Source organism: Crocodylus siamensis, chromosome 9 (assembly GCF_052110815.1).
Source record: "Crocodylus siamensis isolate JL-2025a chromosome 9, ASM5211081v1, whole genome shotgun sequence".
NCBI classification, from domain to species: domain Eukaryota; kingdom Metazoa; phylum Chordata; order Crocodylia; family Crocodylidae; genus Crocodylus; species Crocodylus siamensis.
In genome coordinates this window covers 3,574,685-3,597,111 of record NC_143403.1, presented here as the reverse complement: position 1 = coordinate 3,597,111, position 22,427 = coordinate 3,574,685, and the positions used below count along the sequence as shown (strand labels likewise).

The 22,427-nt window shown below is 48.2% G+C and overlaps 1 protein-coding gene across 1 annotated transcript in view; it reads left to right on the top strand.

The window, feature by feature from the left end:
* The first annotated feature begins 2,949 nt into the window (after positions 1 to 2,949).
* Positions 2,950 to 22,427, top strand: part of JPH3 (junctophilin 3) — a 93,050-nt gene continuing 73,572 nt past the window's right edge. Inside the window, exon 1 of the mRNA XM_090063433.1 lies at positions 2,950 to 4,320. Within this exon, the coding sequence (XP_089919559.1) occupies positions 3,939 to 4,320 (382 nt within the window). The 5' untranslated portion in view covers positions 2,950 to 3,938. The remainder of the gene's footprint in view (positions 4,321 to 22,427) is intronic.

Sequence of the window (22,427 nt, the reverse complement as noted above, 5' to 3'; positions counted from 1 at the left end):
CCAGCAGTGCCTGGGATGCACCGGGGGGCTCAGCTCTTTTGCCACTTTGGTGCCTAAATGGATGCTGTGGATGTCTTAAATCTTGGTCGTGACTCTGGGTGTTAAGCACTTTGGAAACACCTGGCTCTGAGAGGGGATTATATGGCTCTTTAATACTGAAATGCAAACCCCCACCCCATCAAGCACCGAACACAGCAGAGGGACATAGGACTGGAAAGAGAGTCCTGGGTCCCTGTGTCCAGTCGCATTATCACAGACAGCCAGGTAACGGGTGTTTGTCCAAACGGGTCCATGAGGAGGTCCCTCTGGCCCCTCCTGCACACCGCAGCCACACAGGGCCCTAAGGACCCATGGAGAGAGAGACACAAGGTTCATAAAATTTAAATCAATCCATAATGAAATAATGAATCAGTCAGGGGTATTCTTCACTGCAGGAGCCGCCTGTTTCTTTGAAGATGGCATGGTATATGTTGAATATTGCGTGGTATAGCTTTGAAGATGGCATGGTATAGCTTTGAGCAGCGGGTTGGCCTAGATGTGACCTTCTGAGGTCCTTTCAACCCTCATTGTCCCTGATGCTATGATTCTGTGGTGCTTTGCCTAAAACAATACATGCTTTACAATCCTAACACAGGCCAAATCACCTGGCTACTAAGACAACCACTCACCCCACAGCCAGGTCTCCAGAGTATTTTAAAAGAAAATCTATCCTGATATTTCTTACAAGGTTTCATTCCATGCTTGCTTTTTTATTGTAAGCATCATTTATATTTTGTTCAGAGCAAACTTCCTCAGGGGATGGGCCGGCCATGGCTTCTGGGGTGGGTGAGTGTGCACTGGAAGTTGGTTTCTATACAGTACTGGACTCCTTTGAATGGGGGGCTGGTCATATTCAAAGCATTGATAATTGACATGTGAAATACAGGGACGATGCTTTAAACCATCTGGAGGGAAAAGAGAAGAGCTCTGATGCTTGCCAGCCATCACTCTGCTTTTGTATTGTATCTACAGCTGGACAGACATGGATGTGTTTTCTAGCAAAAAGTCTGGACAAAAATTTAAATGATCATTTTTCCTCTTCTTGTGGTTTTCTTAAATATATATATTTAAGGCTCTCTCTCTCTCTCTCTCTCTCTCTCTATATATATATATATATATAAAATGACATTTTTGATTGCTACTGAAACCTGAAAACTTTCAGATTGCATTTTCTTTCCCTTTTTTAAAATGAAAACTCATTGGTGAAACAGGCATTCTTTAATGAGAGTTTTCATTGAATTGAAAAGATTTTCTATTAAAAAAATCTCAACAAAAAATATTCCAACAGCTCCAGTTGCATCCTTTTGGCCCACTGCTTGATATACACACATGCACGCATACACAGTTATACAGTAACATATATATTAAAAAATATTACTATCTAAGGCTAATGTATTTCAGTAGATAGGTATGCTAAATACCAATACAGAGGTCTCTAAATCCAGCATCTGGAACCTCCCCAAATTTGAGCAGTTACAGATTCAGGTACCCTGTTCAGCAGTGAATCCACACGAAACATGTATTTCATTTCAACACACTCTAAGCACGTGCTTAAAGTTTAATTCAAGCTTAAAATGCATGCATGTTGAACAGTGCCCTTGGATCTAAGCTGAGATTAGACATCTTGGATCAAATCAGGATGAGGTGAAAACATGATGCAGCCATCCAGGCAGGTGCATGGGATCCTTGCCATTACTGGTGCCTCTGGCCCCAGTGGCTTTAACTGGCCTGGCCCCTCCTGGGCTTGGGCCTCTGCACCTTGAACAATCTCAATTTCTCTTGGGCTTAGGCCTGCATTCTCTGCCCCTCCTGGGGCCAGACCTCTCCCCTCTGGGCTCAGGCTTCATTACCTTCAGTAGACTCTGCCCTTTGTGGGCTGCAGGTCCCTGGCTCTGGTTGTTCTCACCCCTCGCGGGCTGCAAGTATTTGACCCTGGTTGTTCTCACCCCGCACGGGCTGTGGGTCCCTAGCCCTACCTGCTCCCATCACTCAACGGCTGTGGCCCTGCTCCTCAGCCTTGGTCTCATGCCTCGGACCCTGCACTCCTGGGCCACTTGAGAGACCTCCACCACCCCTACGGCCTCAACCCCTGAACCACCGGTCTTGCCTCCCCCAGCTCAAGCGCTAGCCAGGAGCCTTGCTGCAGCCCTTCTGCACAGGAGCTCCCTGGCCCCAGGGCTAGACTGCCTGCCCAGCTCAAACCCTGGGCTTATATCCTGCAAGCCTGGCCCCTTTTGAGTCAGGTGGCTCCCTTGATTGCCCTCTGCTTCACCTGCAGCCTGCCTTCCTTTAAAGTAGCAGGAGCACCAATCTCCCTGCCACCAAGGGATATTGCTGAAATGAAGTGGGCTCCAGGGGAAAGACAACTTTAGCGTGAATTCAGCGGCAGGGGTCGAGGAGTTACAGTGAGGCACATGCACAAAACCTCAATAATGAATCATAAGAATGAACCATACGTGAATGGGCTTTGCAACAGCAGGGTGCTGGGCCAGGTAGACGCTCCTGTCACCGAAGCAGACCCTGCCCCAAAGACTTTCCTGTAATGTTAAACAATGCATTCAAAGAAGACCCCTCTCCCCTTTCCTGCAAACAGCCGAGCCGGTAATAAAAACCGTGAGACCGGAGAGAGTGGGATTAAAGCAGGGAGGAGGGGGAACAAAAATAAATGGAGCAAGCCCTCTGGCTTGCCTTCGTCTAGGAAATCCCTCCTCTCCACACTGATAGTTTCCAGCCTGCCATTAAAATGCATGGTGCTGAAGGCTAACCCTATGGCCTGTTTGTCTGAGATTAGCCTCCTATCTCCGAGGAGGTGGTAGAGCTCTGTTCTGGGAGTCTCCACATTACGCAGTTCCTGTCTCTTTAAATCCAAGCTGAGCAAGGAGCTGAGCTGAGAGCCCAGGATCTGTTCTCCTTAATAAGCAAGATTTAAACCGTTAGGAAGACAGGAAGACGGGGAGGGGGCACTGCAGGACGAAAGGGGGCAGCAGGAGGACCCCTTTTTGCCTCAGACTGGAGATACAAAAAAAAAGGAGGAAAAAAAAAAGGACCCCTCCTCCCCCATCCTTTCTTTGACAGTCCTGATCAAAGCCTCCCAAAGAGCATCTCTCTGAGCCAAGATGTGGGACTTATTCCAAAAACCAAGCGGAGACCTAATGGAGTGAGGTTTGCCGGGGGAAGAAATAAAATCAGATCAGTTGTTTTCTAGGGTGAGGGGTGTGTGTGTGTGTGTGTGTGTGTGTGTGTGTGAGCGAGGGAGAGAGAGGGAGTGCGTGAGACTGAGAGAGCGAGGGAGACAGATAGAGAGACACAGACACTGCATTGCTGCTGATCCACGAGTCTCCAGGAAACACAGCCCCCAATATGCTGCTGCTCTTGCTGCTTTTGCTAGGGCTGGGGCGGTCGAGTCTACACCAGCAGCAAGGCAGCCCCAGGTGGAGGTCACAGCTCTGCTTTTTTTTTTTCTGAACCAGGGATTTTTTTTCTTTTTTAAGCGTATTATTATCATTTTTTAAAATTCAGTTGGCATTGGGCCTCCTTCCCCCACCCCCTTCCCTTCCCCAGGCTCTGCCTTGGATGGTTTTAGGTGGAGTCGTTTGCACCAAAACCCTAGAGCTGCCGTTGTTCTTGCTGCTATTTTTTTGTGTGTGTGTGCATGTGTGTGTGTGTGTGTGTGATACTGTTTCCACAGCAAGAGAAGGAAGCACTGATCCTGAACATACTCCCAGAGAATGAATAATCGTGAACAACTGACTCAAGCAGCTCCCTGCCTCTGGTGCATGATTTAGATTCGGCTTTATTTTGTTTTTCTTCCAATCCTGGTGCAGTTTTTATTTTGCTGCTTTGTTTGGTTTTTTTTTTTTGGTTCATCTTTTGGGGGATTTGCAAACCGAATTACATGCATGTCCAGTGGGGGAAGGTTTAATTTTGACGATGGAGGGTCTTACTGTGGAGGATGGGAGGACGGAAAGGCTCACGGCCATGGAATCTGTACCGGCCCGAAGGGTCAAGGCGAGTATTCAGGATCCTGGAGTCACGGCTTTGAGGTGCTGGGGGTCTACACCTGGCCCAGTGGCAACACTTACCAGGGCACCTGGGCGCAGGGCAAGCGCCATGGCATTGGCGTGGAGAGCAAGGGGAAGTGGGTGTACAAAGGAGAGTGGACCCATGGATTTAAGGGACGGTACGGGCTCCGAGAATGCACCGGCAACGGGGCCAAATATGAAGGCACCTGGAGCAATGGATTACAGGACGGCTACGGCACAGAGACCTACTCGGATGGAGGTAAGTGCTGCATTAATCTCATTTCAGCTTGATCGGTGTGTGAAATGGAGGAATATGGGGTGGGGGGGGACGAGAGGCTGGGAGAAATCCCTCCCTCCAAGCCTGCCCCTTTGTCTGGGCTCAACTCTCCGAGTTTGCAGCCTGCTTGTTGGGAGTGCGCGATAATCATACCAATTTCCTGCAGGATTTAGGAAGCCAGCCCAGCATGGCATTAGCACACAACCGTTTGCTACAGGTAGCCCCATATGTTCGGTGGGGCTCTGACATGTTTTCCCCTGCCAGATTAGCAGGGGCTTTTCAGAGAGGGGTGTATACGTGTGCGACGCGTGCGTGCCTGAACCAGAGGGACACACAAATCTAACGCAGGGGGGTCGGGGAGGGGTAGGAGGCAGTGCAGGCAAGTTGAAAGCAGCTAGGCCAAGTTGCACATGGGATTCACAGTTGTGGACGCACCATTATAACCTGTAGGATTGCCACCAAGTGTCCAAAGCCACCCTGGGTCGGAGAGGGGACTGCGCTGGGAAGTGTTACACAGCCCTTTGAAAGACCAGCTCTAGGAAACAGCTCTGGGCAAGTCTGGTATCACCTTCCAGTCCCCTCCAAACACGGCCCCGCACTTGGCTCGCTTGAAAATCCCAGGTGAAAGACTTTAATTCCAGCAAGCTTCTGCACTCCGATTTCACCGCTTAATTCATACGGTAGAGGCTCAGAGGCATAGGAGGAGCTGTTCTGTGCAGTCAACATGGCTTATTAAGATGTTGAGGGGAAAGCAGGATTAAATCAAAACGAGAATGATCAAAAATTGCCAGACTAACAAGCTTCTAGGGCCTGGCTTGGAAAAACAGCTGCACTTCTGCTGGAAGTGGCTGTATCATTCTCTCTCATTTCAGTGGCTCTTTCCTTCTAAATTGCCATCATAATAAGAATCAGGCCTACCTGGCAGAAGCCAGTGGGAATTAATGATGGTGGCCCGCTGTTTTTATGTGTGTATCATCATCAAAACTGGCTCGTTCCTCTGGATGTTGTCATTTTCCAGAACTCTTGGGTTGAGAAAATTGCAGTGTTTATGAGACACATCCCTGTCTTCCTGCAAGCTGGGAAGAACAGTCCTTTTTCGAAGATGTGTCTCTGGAAAATACAGTGTACTGCCTGGTTTTAAAATAAGAAGGCAAGATTAATAGTACCTGAAACTGCACTTGGCTTTTTTTTTTTTTTTGCCTTAAATGAAAAATCAAACAATCCCTTCTTCGCAGTAATGTTGCAGTGGTAGGCTTCTCCCAAAAGAAAATATAGTTGCAATCTTTGGCTTCACATAACTGGACAAAAAAGATTTGGGAGCCCATTTTAAATCTGTGATGATTTGTGTTTTGAAGGACTCTTTAGATAGCTGCAGTCTTCTGTTCAGAATAAACTAGGGCTGAAGAATAATTGGTTTGGTTTTTTTTTGCATATGCATATAAAATATTAGGGCTGGATCCTGAGAAATTCGGTATGCTCTTCACTGTATTACTGCCTTTCAGTTCCTCTGTGGACATCTAGAGCCCTGACAATTGCATTTTAAGTAAGGACAGACATAAGTCGGACTTCCCAAGTCTCAACAAACTCCTAGGCTCTGTGGAATACATGTTGCAAGGCTGAGAGCGTATGCATGCATGCATACACAGGCACAAACGTGCTGTCACCAGCAGTTCATACTTGTGTCTAATTGCAGCAGAGCAGTTCTCTGGGAAGTCTGGGTAACATAGCCAAGCAATCCACAGTCCCTAAGAACCTACCAGAAATAAACCTTTCCCCACATCTAGTCAGGCTGCTCTTGCTTTCCAGTGTTTGCCATTTAAAATAAAAATCTTATGTTAAGAAGAGCTAGGGGCAGGAAAAACGATGCCGTCTTCAGCAGGGCTGTTCCCTCCGAGACCAGATGAACAGTCACAAAGATAGGGAAAGGTCTATATTAAATGTGTAAAATGGTAGCTATGGGTAGGCCTGTGATTGCCAACAGCAAGTGGGAAGTACGCAATGTGCATTTTGCAGGCCTGTCTTCATTCCCTTCATCCCCCAAGCCATCGTCATGTCTCATTCTGATGCTCACCTTGGGATGACTGTGCCCAAGTAAAACTGCACTCAGGTGAACTCAGTGCTGGGCTCTCTAGGCTGTGGCCCTTTCCCAAATGGATGTCTCCACTCAGTCTGGGTGAAAACGCCTGAGCTGGGCAGCTCCTGGCTCCTTGATACTAAATCCTAATAAACCTCATGCGTTTGGATAACAGAGTCTGGATGCAGTAATTAGACTGAATGAATCTCTGTGCAGCTACTAGGAGAAAGGCAACTATTGGAAATCTGGTGTATGTCATTAATCTATCCCAATGATTAGCTTTGTCACTTTGTGGTGTATTAGAATCCTTGTCCCATCATCTGCCACTTGCCGTGGACGATAAATGTCAGTCCCCTGAGTTTTTTTAGCAAATCAAGTGGTGCTAAAAGACAGGTCACTGCCCATGTAGCAGCATTCAGAAAGCAGGCTGCTAGTGCATTAAAGGTTTTGACTCTAATTCTACTTTTCCTTGCACGATTGCTAGAAAAGCAGCACAGCATCAGCAAAGTCTCAGAACTCCAGCAATCACTGCCAGCGCTGACTTGGGGAAACAGTATTTTGCATGAATAAAGCACAGATGTATTGTACATTTTAGCTTGGGGCCAGGATATGGAAGGCAATGAAGTCAGCTTTGTTTCTGCCAGCTTCTTTCTGTCCTGCTCAGACCCTTTCACCCTACCACATCACATGTAAAGTGCTCACACCTGTCACACACACACAAACATGCACACATGCACACTCATCCCCCACCACATTGCATACAGTGGGCTCACACCTGTCATGCACACACAAACATGCACACTCATCCCCCACCACATCACATGTAATGGGCTCACACCTGTCATGCACACACAAACATGCACACTCATCCCCCATATGCAGATTGCAGATTCTCACACCTCCCACACAGACACACTCATCACCATGCACACAGAGACACATCCTCACCCCCGTGCTCACCTACCCACACAGCCACATAGTCCCCGCAACCCCTACAAATTCTCGCACTGTCCCTAACTCTAATGCACACCTGCCAAGCCCCAAGACAGCCACTCACGCATCCCTGCAGCAGAACCGTCTCATAAACACACAGAACCCCGCACATAAGCACATCTTGTGTGTCCTCAAATAGTCACCTGTCACAGGTGGCACATACACCCTCTTCTGTGCTCCCCTGGTGCAGTTATACACCCCCAACCCTGCACCAAACACACACACTCACCAACCTTATACCTGCTGCATACTAAGTTCCTTGCACAATGTGCAAACTCCCAGGATGCCCACAGATCCTACTTGGCAAATACTTCTGCCCCTTCAACCTTTCACACCATCTCCTCCCCATTGATAAACGCATACCTTACACATAAACAGGCCTTGAACAATGGATTTACTAGTGTGCTTTATATCAAATTCTGATTTACTGGACTAGATGCTCCCTCCCTCCAGATTAACACCAGTATTACTCCATTGATTTTAGGGGAGTTATACCATCATAAAAATGGATTAACACCATGGTGAATTTGGGTTGGCTCTGTTCTGCCTTGGTGTTATGGTTGACGGAGCCAGTGATCAGACACCTGTTAAAAGTGCAGGGCAAGGGACAGTATCATGGGCCTGGCTTTAAGGACATGAGTTCTCCCACCACATTCAAGTGTTCACGCAGTGCCTCATTGTGGTGCCAGTGAAAATTTCAGAATATTAAACTATTTCACCTAAACAGCACTAGAGGTCTCGGGGGGGGAGGGAAAGGGTTTTTGTTTTTTTTAAAGGCTCTGCTTGAATCAGAAATAAATCTCTGCTGTAGAAATCCTATAAAAGCAAAACACCGACTCAAGGTAAAAGCGTTGTGGTGCGAAGCAGATTTGTTTCTCGTTGCTGAAACAATGGCCACTAAGGTGAAGAGAGGTGGGGCTGGAGGCGCTAAAGCAAGTATCACATCCATTGTTGCCAGTCTTGGTCCTAAAAATTGCTACTGACAAAAAATAGCCTGAAAGCTATTTCCCCCCCCATCTGTCTCTGTTCTAGCTGATTTATATTTGGAAATTGAGACGGGGTTTGGTGAAGAATAGCAAGCAGTAGCATCCTCTGGAAATAGCTGAGTGACTACACCTGGCTGACATGAAGAGTTCAAATGAAGCTGGGCAAACCTCAGGAACACAACCGCCCACAGCCCCATCAGGGCAGGTGCTGAAGACTTGCCAGCTTAAGTCTTCAGGACCATGGAGAGAAACTAGCATGGCGCGGAGCCGGCACACAGCCCCTCATGCCCGATGAGCCCGTCCGCTCCCCGCCGGAGCATGGCGCATGCCAAAGGGCTGGTGTCACTCAGTCAGGTGTCTCCTAAAAACAATAAACCCAAGCACCCTAACAAATCTGGGCGAATAGTCTTCCTACGTTGAGTCAGTGTGCTTTTAAACCCAGGCCGCGTGCTCTACTGTAGGATGCTTTATGCAACAAGAAATGTTTTTTTTCTGCGCGTTCACCTTCCACCTCTTCCATCATCACACCAGGAATGACTTGGGTGGGATAAATTACCAGGGGGAGACAAAAGACTAAATGCAGGCATGCTCCTGTGCCAAATGCTGGTGAGTCGATCAAGATTTAGATGGGCTTCTGCAGTTTGAAGTGTCTGAGGAAACGCCTGGCCATGACTTGGGCCCAAGATTTTGCATGTGGTACAAGCTGCATATATCCATTCAGCTGTCCCAAATACCAGGATTATTGCCACCTACATTAGTCTGGCGATATTTTCTCTATCCATTCAGTTGGGAGGGGTGGGGGTAAGTCAAATAGCAGTATTTTCATTGCCGTAATATAAGGATGGGCATGTAGATTTTGTGCCTGGGCCAGCAACTTTTCATGACAGTTTTGGAAAGCTGCCAGAGAGTTGCCAAGTGCTTTGCAACCAGGAAGAGAGAAAGAGAGGTTGATTCAGTGGATAGGACAAGGTGTTGGGAGGCCTGGCTTTTATCCTAGACTCTGCTAGGATAGTGTTAGGACCCATCCTGGTAGTATTAGGATCCATGATTTCTCCCATACCTCAGTTCTATCACCTATAAAATGGACATAAGCATACTTCTATTCCCGCTCTGGTTAAGTGCATGGAGCTCTTTAGGTAGAAAATGTTGCTCTAAGAAAAACATAAGACATCCCAAAAAGTCAGAGAAGGAAAATCAAGTTCTTGGCTTGTTAATTGTACAAAGAAAAGCTATCCAGAGGAAGAGCTGAGCTGCTAGACTGGAGTAGTGTGTGGCTGGTCCTATCATTGATCTATCTAGAGGAGCTTGGCCAAAATTTACCAATGAAAACCCTAGTAAAGTCAGTATATAAGTAAAAAGGATTTGTCCCAATTTCCCTGATGTAGACATTGTCTATTATAAACAACCTTGGTAGACTACTATTAAGGGAACATTAGACAGAATATAGTTAGCTTTTTACGTATATGATTTCTACAGATTTTTTACATGCTGTAGGGAGCTCACCATAGAAATAGGGAAATTACCATGAGATCTATTCATAGCCCGGTGGGGGGGGGGGGCGGGGTGCAAAGAATCATACAAGTATCAGATCCTGTGTTATTCTGTTCCTGGAAATGGCTTGTTGAGACATTAAAAAAAGTCAGTTGGAAACAAACACAGATACGTACTGTTCCCTAAAATATCCAGGTTCCTGCCGAATCCAACGGCACAGTCCTAATTGATGCAAATAAGCTGATTTTTAAAAACCTGTTAGATTCATTATAATAATAACTTTCTTTGTAAAGGCTCCTGCTGCCTAGTAGCCAGGGTGCATCACACACCTTAAAATACAACAACGATAATAAGTGAATGGTAATTAAAACAACTTAACATGCCAAACACAGGAACACAAGCCAAATGCTGCATCAAGCGATGCCATTAAACAGAAGTGATATGGGCTCTTTGTGATACTTACCTCACTGGAATATGATAGGTAGTTTCAGGTACAAATTGGTACTTGCGGGGGGAAAGCAATTTGATCCAGGTAATAATACATAACGCAGGAAGATAAGAACTGCCTGGGCTGGGGCTATGGTCTGTCTAGGCCAGTCTCCGACAATGGCAAGTAGCGGACGCTGCAGGGAAGGGGGCTAAACCCACATGGTAGGTGAACTTAGACTAGCCTGTCCCCTAGATAGGTCTCAACCTGATCTGCAGCAGAGACTGGTATCAACCCTGAGACACAAGGTCTAATATATCTGCAAAATGTGTGGTCTTTAATTGCAATACCTTGCGTAGGAACACAGAGGTGCTTTTCACTGGAAGCTCTCAATGCGCTTCACCAAGCATGGAAGATACTACCACCTGTTTTACTAGGGCCATGTCTACCCTGTCTCCACGCCGGGCCTAGGACCACTGTTGGGAAGCACGCCTCGTCCGCTCACTCCCACTCCACGTGCACCAGACCCTAGGAAGCAGGCACTCAGGCATGCTCTGTCGTGGCCACATTGCCACCATCTTGGGATGTGGCACATGCAGCATGGGAGTGAGCACGCAGGGCCCGTTTCGTGGCAGTGCTCCTGGTTGCAGCATGGAGGCACTGGTGAATGGGATTACTCACAGGCTTCAAATGAAGCCCATGCTTAAGTGTTTTGCTGGATCTGGACCATAAAGGAGCCAATAACAAAGCACAGCATAAAACTAAAAGGAAGTCTCTTCTGCTGTAAGCACTAGGCCACATCACCTTCCTTACTGCCGCATCCCAGTTGAGGAGTCCTGCTTTTTCATGCAGGGATAGGCATTAGAGATGGAGCAAGACCAATTAGATCAGTCGATCCATCTTCTTGCAAGGGCAGGATACAGTCCCCTGACACAGAATGGATTTGACGTTCAAGTGGTGCTGCCCTTGAGCTGAGCCAAAACTTGGAGAAGTCATCAAGAGGAGATTTCAGGCATCCAAGAGAAGCAGACACTTTCCTTTCTTAGGAGTATTTTTCATGAGTATTCCAATGCGGTTTCTACTTTCACATTAAAGTCTTAGCACCTCCAATCAGTGTCATCACAAAGGCCCAAGCAGGCTCATTTGGGGGGCAAAACTTGGAGTGGAACTTTTGCCATTGACTTCCAGGGGTTGGGATGGGGCTTTGCAATTCTTGTTTTAGACCAGTCCTGGGAATACCCAGCAGCTGAACCCCCTTCTTGCTGCTAGACTTTGTCCTTTCAAGTCGGGGCAGAAGCACCCAAGCAAGGGTGCCCTGGAGGTCCATGGGGAGAAGCTTTGAGGTGCTGCTCCCTATGCTACATGCCTTTTGGTATTACAACAGAGCCCTGGGATGTCATTCTGGCCATCCCCCTCACTCCTGGAAATCATCCCCACTGGAGAGGACTGGTATGAAACAGGGCTGCTAACCTTCCCTGCCCCCAACTTTTTACTGCAAGTAATAGCAGGGGACTAGATTCAATTGCCCAGGATTCGGTGTGTTCTGATCTTGCAGTAGGAGCCCCAGCTCCTGGAATCACATGTTTTTGACATTCATTTTTCAGCTTTAAGCAAGTATTTGGCTTTCCTCATTGCACAGAAATGCTTGAAAAGGTGGGCTTAGAGACCCGAAGGCTAACAAAGAAGAACTTTTAAAATATTGTTTCTTAAAATCCATAGCTTTTTAACCCCATCTCCTGCTCTTTCCTTTTTGGAAAGGGGTGCTCTCAGGCTTTTTCAGCAGTCATGGCTGGCAAGACTGACACGGTCAGGCTGTTATTCTTTACATTGCTGACTGAGATATCATTGCGGTGTAAGCCCCATTGAGGTATCATTGTGGGGTAAGCGCCACTGAGATATCACTGTGGGGTAAGCACCACTGAGGTATCACTGTGGGGTAAGCCCCATTGAGGTATCATTGCGGTGTGAGCCCCATTGAGGTATCACTGGGCACAGTAAGCGCCAAGCAGGGGAGAGGAATTGTTCAGGGTAACGGAATAATGGGATGAAACAAAGAAAAAGGATGAGGCTAATGAGCAGTCAGCGGGAGGAAACTTTATGCAGTACTGTGCTTGGAGCTGAAATAAAGAGATGGGACCTGATTCCCAACTGATTTTCACAGCGCTGGACCTGGCTGGGGATCCAGACGTGTAGCTACAGTGGGGCTGCAACCTATTTACCCCAGCTGCTGTGGTGACTTACAGCAGTGATGGATTCGGCCCATGGAGTCCAGTACAGCAAGTAGGCAAGGCACCCTTCAGAGGAGGGCTCCTGGTCTGATTGGAGGACTGGCACCAGCACAAACCAGTATCACCACTAGTGATTAACTGAAAGCACTGGTCACACTGTTTGTAGGACCGGGGCTTCCAACTGCTTGAGATTTAGCTCGGGGGCTTCCCTTACTATGCCCACGTAACATGACCAACACAACGGGGCTCCGATCTCAGCCGAAGCCTTGACACTCCTCTGTAATATAAATAGATATGTTGCTTCATGTACCACTAAGTTTGGTCCTTAGCAATGTGACCAGGTAGCTTGGAGAAAAACACATCTATGGCAAAGAGGTGTACTTTGTGTTTGCTAGTTGGTTTCCCCCCAGATATGGCATTTACGGACAGGCTCAAGAGATTGAAACCGAGATGGTCCCATGTAACGAAGAGCTGGCCCTGGTGCCAAGTGGGAGGCTCCCACTGTTCAGAACGTGCAGATCCTCCTTCATTTTTGCTTCCGAGTAGGAGCACCAGAGCAAGCTACATCAGTCTGTAAACAGGCAAGGGAATGACGACCATAGTAATGGTGAGGATGATTTGATTATAGAAATGCTCACACCACGCTAGGCTGTTTGCAGATGTGCACAGGGGGATGGGTCCCCCCTGGATCCCACAGCCTACTGTAAAAAAGGCATCACAGGCTGAGCTTTGTTCATGTATTCACTCCTGTGGCCTCCTCGTAGTTTCTGAGGGCCAGTTCACTTTGACTGCTATTTTGTCACCCTTTTTTTAATCAAATTCCTGAATATACTGCTAAATATAGTGAGGTATGTTTTGCAGTAGTGACGAGAGTCTTAGGCCTCTTCTACACAGTCGTACCGATATCCTTAGCTTTGTTATGGAAGTGATTTGTCCACCAAAATGGTTAATACCAATACGATGCTACATGTGGGATGACACACATGGGTATAAAGGTGCCACATACTGGCTTAATTGGTCCCTCTACCCTAGCAGAAACAGGTGCCCTGGTGCAGGAACATGAGGCTGGAAAGGAGCCGTTTGGGTTATCAAGTCCAGCCGCCAACATCAGTACCAATTGCTTTTCTACCAATTTAAGTGCAGCCATGTACTAGGGGATTGCACTGATATAGGTAAAGCAGCACCACTTCTACATGTAGATGAGCCCTCAGGAACATGAGACTTTATTACAGGGATCAGCCAGGAAAGTAGTGCCAAGAAGTGGGGGGTGATCGTGGCGTTTTATATGAGGATTACTGGATTGGAGGATTAGCTGAATGAGAATTAGCCAGCTTCTACTGTACTTTGTCAGAGGAGCATGTTAGAAATAATAAAGGCACTGAATGCATTTCAGTGGTTTTAGTATCCTAGATACTGAAGCCTAAGAGAGTTTTTTGGCCCTGATCCTAACCTCAGGTCCGAGGGTGTTTGCTTGTGCAGCTACAGCTGGAGGATGGTTGCCTTGCTTTGTCAGGAAAGGAGGTCAGAGAGGGCATGGGAGCTCCCCCAGCGCTGCCAGTTCACCCCTGGTTATAGTGCTGGTTTCTATTTCAGCTGTGCTCCCACCACATCTCCTACCTTGACCTGAAGCTAGCGGCATCCCAATACAGCCCAATGCAGTGTTCAGAAGTTATTGCTAACCCTAGCAACTGGAAGATGTTCTAATAATAACTATTTTGGTTCTTTTGTGTCCCCATGCCTCGGAGATGGGAGGGAAGAATGAAGAGGTGTCACTTCTTCCAACTTTTCTCTAAGCAGGAAGGCTAGAAATGTGCAATTTTTTAAAACAAAAATAAAATTGCCATTCTCCTGACTCCAGGAGCTGGGGCTTTGCAAACACAGCAATGACTCAGGGTTAAACTCAGCAACGAGGCTGGATGAGAACTGCAGGATTTTGGAATCAGTCGCTAGTGCCTGCAGGAAAAGGAAATGACTAATGAGCGAAAACCAGCTCTGGATTCAAGGGAGAGCTTGGGATGCAGAAATAATGAGAGAGGAGAGGGGGGAAAGGCTGAGAATGTGCCTGGATTGTGCAGGACGCGGCGGGGAAGCAATTCTATTTTCACCCCTTGGAGCGTGTTGCGGATGTGCCGTGTAAGCCATTGGCAGGAAGGCTGGGTTGTGCTCATTAGTAGGCAGCGATTCCTCCATCATAGGCAGGAGACAAATTGAATCTGCCTGTATCATTTGCTGCAGTGAGTTCTGGGCTGCTCCAGGGGGAATACACCCATCCACGTGGGCAACACCATTCGGTATTACGGGATCTCTGCCCTCTCTCTGTTGGCTTGCAGATGCTACTGGTGAGGGTCTGGATGGGGCAGGACTCTTCCGGGAGTCCTCTGAGAGCATCTGGGAGCCGGCACCAGGCTCAAGTACTGGCCTAGTGAACGTGGGCCTGATCTCCAAAGGTACTCTCGTCTCTCAGGTCCAGTGAAATCACTGGGAGCTTAAATACTGTTGAGCCCATCAGGAGAACAGCATTACAATCCCTGGCATTTCTGCTGGCATCCTTCACTGGGGGGAGATGGATGAGACCCTTAACCTACCCATTTACATGGCAGGGTGATGCTTGGAGGGATCTGAGCAGCTCAGCCGAGGGAGTGATGTGAAGAGAGGTTATGTTGCCCTGGCCTGGGCTGTTGGTATAATTTTTACTCCATGCTTGTTCAGGTCTCACCGTTTGCTGCCTGAGGCTCTCTGGGCCCCGTTCATGTCCCCCTTGCAATGGTGGTGGACTGGGGTCATTCTTCCACCTTCCTGATCTAGGGCTGGCTGAGCCAGAGGAGAATCAGGCCTCGGGTTTCTCACCGGTCACAAGCAAATGGGGGTACGAGAGTGCTGAAGATGTTTGAAGTGTCTACTGAAACGGGGAATGAATATATGTAAAACCCACTGACCGGCAGCATGGAGAGGGAGGTCCTGCCTCGATTCCAACCTTCCCTGCCATGACAGGGGGTCAGACTTGATGACCTGCTCAGGTCCCTTCCAACCCTAGAAACTATGAAAGTATGAAACTATGCATGGCACCAGGACAAACGTGGCCTGTAGCTTGCCTCACTTCTGGCCAACAGGACTCGCTTTCACAGGCAAGAGAGTAATTCTGTCTCAGTGACTCATGCACTTGCTCTATGACCCTCAGTAAAGGGCCCATGTCCTGGTGATAAGTACTGGAGGAAGGGGGAGGTTGTTCTTGTGATATGACCGACTTGCCAACATACCCTGAACCAAGACCCCCTTACTCATCCCCATGTGTTTTGTTTTTTTAAACAACCCATGTGAATACTGCCAGTGATACCACTCCTTAGGCCCTTCTGATATTGAAAGGCTGGCAAATGATATCAGGAAAACATACCTTCCTAAAATGAGATGTGGCGTAGAAATCTATCCACTATTGCCATTAGAATCCTCTAATTAATAAACCACAAAATGCAGAGGTAAGAAAGAAGGTGAACGCCCCGCAAGAGATGACTAGCATGATAAACTAGCAAGCTGCAAGGTACAATTAATCCCATTTGCTGTCCAAGAGCGCATGGACAATCAGAGTCAAAGCTCAAAGTCCCACTTTGCCGTAGCGAGCGGTACACTGTGGATTCCTGCTTTTGTCTGTCCTAGCCTTGTCACACGCAAACCTGGCTAGGCTTCAAAGACAGGACAGAAACAACAAAGAGCCCACCTTTTTTAAGTCTGCCACTTGCAACCTGTATGAAAGCCACAGGTATATGTGACCATCTGGCTGTCTATTTTAGGCAATCTGAAAACTACCGAGCTCTCTGGTATTTTTGGCTGCTCTTATTAGCCAGACGCATACTAAAGAACAACTGGCATCTAATTGGCAAGTTTCATATTTGTAGCCCGATTTTGGTAAACATTTATTTTCTCTAGAGCAGACCGTTGGACCTGGCAGTGTCATCATAATGAACAATGCAGCTTCTGTACTAGTCTGTACTGTCATCACCCCTGCAGGTGAAAGCAGACCCAATCAGGCACTCACATGAGAGTCAGGAGGCCACCTGATTGGTAGAGGGCTGGGCAGCCTGAGTATAAGAGCAGGCCCAGGGAGCACGGCCAGCCAGCAGCTGGTGGGGCATCAGGCAAGCCCAGTAGGAGAAGACTGCTTTATAGTGGGGCCCAGGAGGGACCCCAGCTGAGTAGGAAGGTCAGCTGCTGCCAGACTGATCGTCAGACTCTTGACTGGTCAATGCAAGGGGGCCAGGGATGACAGGCCAAAGGGCAAATAAGCCCACCATGAGGGGCATGCCAGGGCTGCAGAGAGCTGTTTGCACCCCGACCACTCTAGAGGTGGGTCCAGAGCCTAAAGGAGACCAAAGGTCCCTTGACAGAGGGTGGGGAACCACTGCAGAGGGAGGACAGGAGATCAGCCAGCAAGCCAGCTGGTATAGAGGATGCTGAAGTTCAGCTCCCAGAAGAGAAGTAGCCTCTAAGGCGCCTGAGAGGTAGAAGAAGGGGATGGGCCCAGAAGGCCCGTGAGGGTGTAGAGTAAGAGAGGCCAGAGTGCATATGGGAGTAGAGGCCCCATTGAGGGGGCATGTGGCCTAGGCACATCTAAGGACACCTGAGGCCAAGTCTGGCCCAGAGGCTGGGCCAAAGTATGTCCAAGGACACCTGAGGCCAAGCTTGGGCCAGAGGTCGAATGCGGCCCAGCGATGGGGCTGGCGTAGTTGGAAATGATCTTTTGGATGCCATCTGAGAGGCATGGGACACAGTAAAGGGAAGGTTGGAGCCATGTATTATACCCTTTGCATCAGGACTTTGAACGGGCAGCCTTCCGCCTGCAAACAACTATTAAAATACAACTAAGGCATGGCAGGCGAGTTAGGTGGGTGGACTGCCCTAGGCAGGTGGGTGGGCTGACATTGTGACTGGCCCCAGGATGGGTCCCTGTCAAACCAGGCCTTAAAAGTCCCATAGTCACAAACCTCTCAGCTTGTGTTTTCCACACATGTGTGAACAGGGCTTCATTCTGCATAGCAGCCTCCATCCAGGAAAACCACCTAAGTGTTTAATTCCAAAATATCAGCAGTCCCAGGCACTTAGAGTTAACCATATAATTAAGTGCTTTACTGAATCAGGGCCAGAGAGCTCAGAACTTGTAAGATTTTTAGCCGTTGGAGGAGTTTGAAAAAAAGGAAAGATTTTCACTGGGGTTAAAAGGTTCAACCAGTCAAAAAACAAAACCAAGGCATCCTTTCTCTCCTACTGTAGAGAAATGGCATCAGATATTATATTCCAATAAATCACACGGCAAATGAATCCATGAGACTTTTTATATGTTGAGGGCTGGAAGGCTGGGCTGTGAATGTTTGCTTTCCTATAAGAGATGAGCAACACAAGTGTGTCAACATAATATGCCATCCATCCCATGTGAGAGCTGACACTGTGCTCCGATATGCTCCCCGAGGAAATTCCTTGCACTGTTTATTTATTTGAAATTTGGGCTCCCTGGGACATCCTCCGGAGAGTCACTTCTTGTTTTCCTGAGTTTCCCAGGGGGGAAGAGATGCTGTTCACACAATCCAGCTCCCGAAGAAAACAAACAATAGAGCACAAGCCATTCAGTGTGAAAGAGCAGACAGCAGCACAGTGCAGTCATCGCCGCTTTGCATTTCACATGACTATACTACATTCATCTGCTGAGCTTGGTATCATATATCTAAAAAAACCTGACACTTCCCTACAGCATCAGAGGAGAGAAACGCTTTTTTTTTTGAATGGCTGGATTTTTATCCTCCCAAATATTCTCATTTCCTCTCAGCTGGTTTTTTTTTTCCCCCTTCCTAATTTCTGAAATGGGCCTATTGCACAGCTCTTTACACTCACTTAAAGGAATTATATTAATTGAATAACTCTTCTTTCAAATTGTTGCTCAGATTTTGAGACCTAAGGATACAGCTGGGTGCCTACTGGAATTTAAATTAATAGGAATGATATGCCTAGATGCCTTGTAAAGCAGAACCTCTAGATACTCAAATACCATTGAAAACTTAGCCCCTGGTCTTCATAGCTGCCTGGAAAGGACTTAGCGTCCAGCAACCTGGAAAGTGGCCAGGACATCAAGGCAACATTCCTAAATTTACAAAACCATCACGGGTTTTTTTGATACCTACAGCTGGCCAAGGTCTCGGGTTTAACTCTCCTCTGCAAGACAGCATAGCCCTTTCAAGCACCAAGCAGGGCATAGTGCAGAACCACCTTTGGGACCAATAAGGTCATTATAACAGTCTTCAGTCTCCCCATAAGAGTTGGTAGAGGTCTCCCATCCAAAGTGTCACTGCACTCAAACCCGTGTAGTGCTCCAGTCTCTGGGTGGTAGGGATGCAAGAAGGACGCTGTCGATTGCCTCTCCTACCCACCGCCTGCAAAATACTGCTTCAGAAACAGCTAGTGCAAGGGAAGAAGGACAATGTGGCTTGATGGAGTGGGGCAGGCAGGCAGGCCTAGCTTCTGAAATGCAAGCAGGTGCCCTTACCTTCCCGGCTGCCCTGGGATCATCTGGAGAAACGCCTCCAATAAGGAAAACAAGACCGAGACAGATGCATCATTTTCTTTCAAGCCTAAAACAATTGAGATCTTCTGAGTGCTTTGCAAACTGGAGCTAATTAATCTCCCAGCACCCTGGTGAATTACTCAAGAATTGCTGTATTATCCTTGCTTTTCAGCTGGGAAGGCTAGGGTGCGGAGGGATTGCTCACACATGACTGAGCCATGGTGGCCAAGGGATTATGATAACAATATTTAGTGGCTGGACAGCACTTTGCATCAGTGAATCCCACAACTCTTTCCAGAGGGGTCAACATCATTCTTCCTATTTTAGGGTCAAGCAAGTTGAGACCCAGGGCAGGCAGTGAGTTGTCGCTGGCAGAGCCAGGAACAAGACCCAAATCTCCAGTGTGCTAGCCACCACGTTACTCTGCCTTCCCTACTGCTAAAGAGACTCGCTCCAGAGCCCAAACCTTCGCTTCCTCCTGCTGTTGGCGTTATGGTCCCTGCTTTCAGGATCAAGTGGCCACCCCGGTTAAATCCCAGCTCTTCCTTTGGGCCTTTCCATTCCCAAGCAGCTTCAGTATGGCCAGCTCTTCCTCCCAGAGGATCATTGCTGGCTTGCTGGAACATGCAGCTAGGACTGTGCCGTTTGCTACGGACGTACACACAGCCACGGCAGCGGGATGAGCTAAAACTGTTTCCCAGGTGCAGGCATTACAGGCAGACCAGCGTGGTGGGAACGGCCCCACCACGTTACCATGCCCCACACAGCTGTGGCCAACCTCTGGCTGAATTTCCAGCTGAACTCCCACCAGCGCCTAGCTCAGTGGTTTTACTGGCATCAATTGTTCTGCCAGGGGTAAACCCTCCTCTGCTCAGTTCAACACTCAACCTGCCTTCAGGAGTGTTTGGAGGTGATGGAGACAACAGAAACGTCTCCTTCTGCCCCTTAAATGTCTGTAGTTAGCAGAGCCACCCGCCGCCTCCTGCTGCAGCATGCAGGGGTGCGAGCGCAGGACTCCCTGCCCTGGAAGTGCTTGCTGCTCCCCTGCTCTCAGCCTCTTTTAGGTCCACGTGGTTTCTTACGTGGCAGCCGTCGCGCCGCCATCTGAGAGTTTCAGGTGGACCCCCTCTCTCTTGCTCGTCCTTCCAAGCGGAAGGGCCTGGAGCTTGGCAGGTGATGGATTTAGCTCTTTGGCGTTTGCTGTTCTTACAGAGAGCCAGTCTCAGAGAAGAGGGGTTTGCATTTTGACCCGAAGTGCGTGGAGATTTTCTGGGATTTCTGATGGGGAAAAAAAAGGATGCACTTTTTCTTGAAAATACAGTTGGGCCCCGATTTACACAGGTTTTTGGTTGGGTTTTTTTGCACCGTTTCAGTTATGCACTGTCAATTAATCGTGTATCTTTTTTACACGATTTCTATTTGCACAGTGTTTTTTCAAGAACATAACCACCTTGCAAATCAAGGCCCGACCGTAAGTTTGTCTCTCTCCATCCAGCCCAGGAGTGAATTTCAGGGTGGCAGGCCAGGAACAGAGTGAGTGCTGAATGAGAGGGGCGAATGGTATTACTTTTGCTACTTTCCGGTCCTCCGGAGCACGTGTTTTTGTATCCGAGAACTTGAACCAGAAATGACACGGAGGCCTCCCTCCACTCTGTTTCCCTCTTGGCTGTCTTGAAGAAGACACTGTCCACTCCGATTTGGATGCGCGCGAATACCCCACGTGACCAAATCCAAGGTCAACAGAAGTCCTGGGAGAATTAAGACGTTCCAAAGGAAACCGTTTTGAAACAAAAAAGCTTTGTCAAGGGGACTGCGTGTGTGTGTGGCGGGGCCAAACCGAGAAAGTAAAAGCAAAACTCTGCCCTTACTGATTGCAATTGTCCGTGCCAAGAGAACCGAGGCTGAGCGAAGGAAAGTGATAGGAAAGTTTTCTCCCAGGTTCAATCATTTCTGTCTTCATTCATAACATGGACACTGAAATGACTAAAGGTCCGATCCAAAATCCTATGGGGCTGAAAACTCCCGATTGCCTTCACGTCTGGAGCAGATCACGAGCTGCCCGTGCCACGTGCAGCTTTGGCAGTGCCTCTTACCTAGCCTGTGGTTTCAGAGGAGCAGCCTTTTCATTGTTATTTCCTGTATTTTCTCTGCCTAATTCCTTCCTTACCAACGCAGGAAACAGGATCTCTGATGCAAGCAACCTCCACCATCCTCTCTCCCCTCAGCAGAGAGGGAAGCAAAAGCATCATTTTCTTCTGTCTCCCTTCCCCCCATCCTGTAGCCCACCCTCTTTTTCTTTTCTTTTTTCTGATTTTTAGTGAGTCAGTTCCCTCTCTCGCACTCCATCTGCTCTGGATGCAGCTGAAGCTCTCAGACATGTTCTCCACCATCCGTCTTGCCGTGTGACTTTATTCCCCTCCCCGGCCTCCAGTTATCGTCTCCACTTATCTATCGCTACTCAACTCTAGATCTCTGCTCCCCTCGCTTGATGATTTGTCTTTGTAGGCAGCCTGTTGCTCACTGATGCAGGAGCAGGGAGCTGCAAGCATGGACAGGAAAAGGACACAGCCCTCCGTCCTTGTGCAGTGATCCTGGGTTTGCTAATGGCATTACTTTTGCTACTTGCCAGTGCTCCAGTTTGCATCCAAGAACCTGGACCAAAAATGAGGCCTCCACGCTATTTCCCTCTTGGCTGATTTTAAGGAGACCTCGTCCACTCAAATTTGGAGGTGTGCGAATACAAGATTTGACCAAATCTAAGGTCAACAGAAATCCTCGGCAAATTAAGCCGTTCCGAAAGGGAACAGACCCTTTCAGCCCCGTTTCTTTGAACACCGACCGTGAGCGGTGCTTCGAGCAGGCGGTCTGCATTGGGGTCACTTTCACTCCAGGAAAAAAGGGGCCACTCAAAGGTGAATGTAGAACAAATGCAAGGAAATGCCTTTACACAATGCTGCCCAGAGCCTGGCGGAGGAGAGGGCGAGCTGATCTCCTCCTTCCCTTGGCTGTTGCGATGAGACAATGACCCGGCTTCCTTTTCACCCTTCCTCCGGGGGCCCAAGCAGGAGAGGGCAGGAGAGGTTATGCACAAGACAGCGTATAGAGGAAAACGAGTCCTTATGCTCTCCCGTCGTGCACGTCCTGTCTGAGCCACAACTGGACACTCGACACGCAGTCAAACACACGCATGCACACTGTATACAAAGGACATCCAAGATAAATGCGCTCATGCTTAGTTGTAGTCGCACTCACATTGGTATAAATCGGGAGGAACTAGCACTGCCCTGACAGTGGTCCAAGTGAGGGCAGAATCAGGCCCAGTTTCATCCCTCTGCTTCTTCGCTCT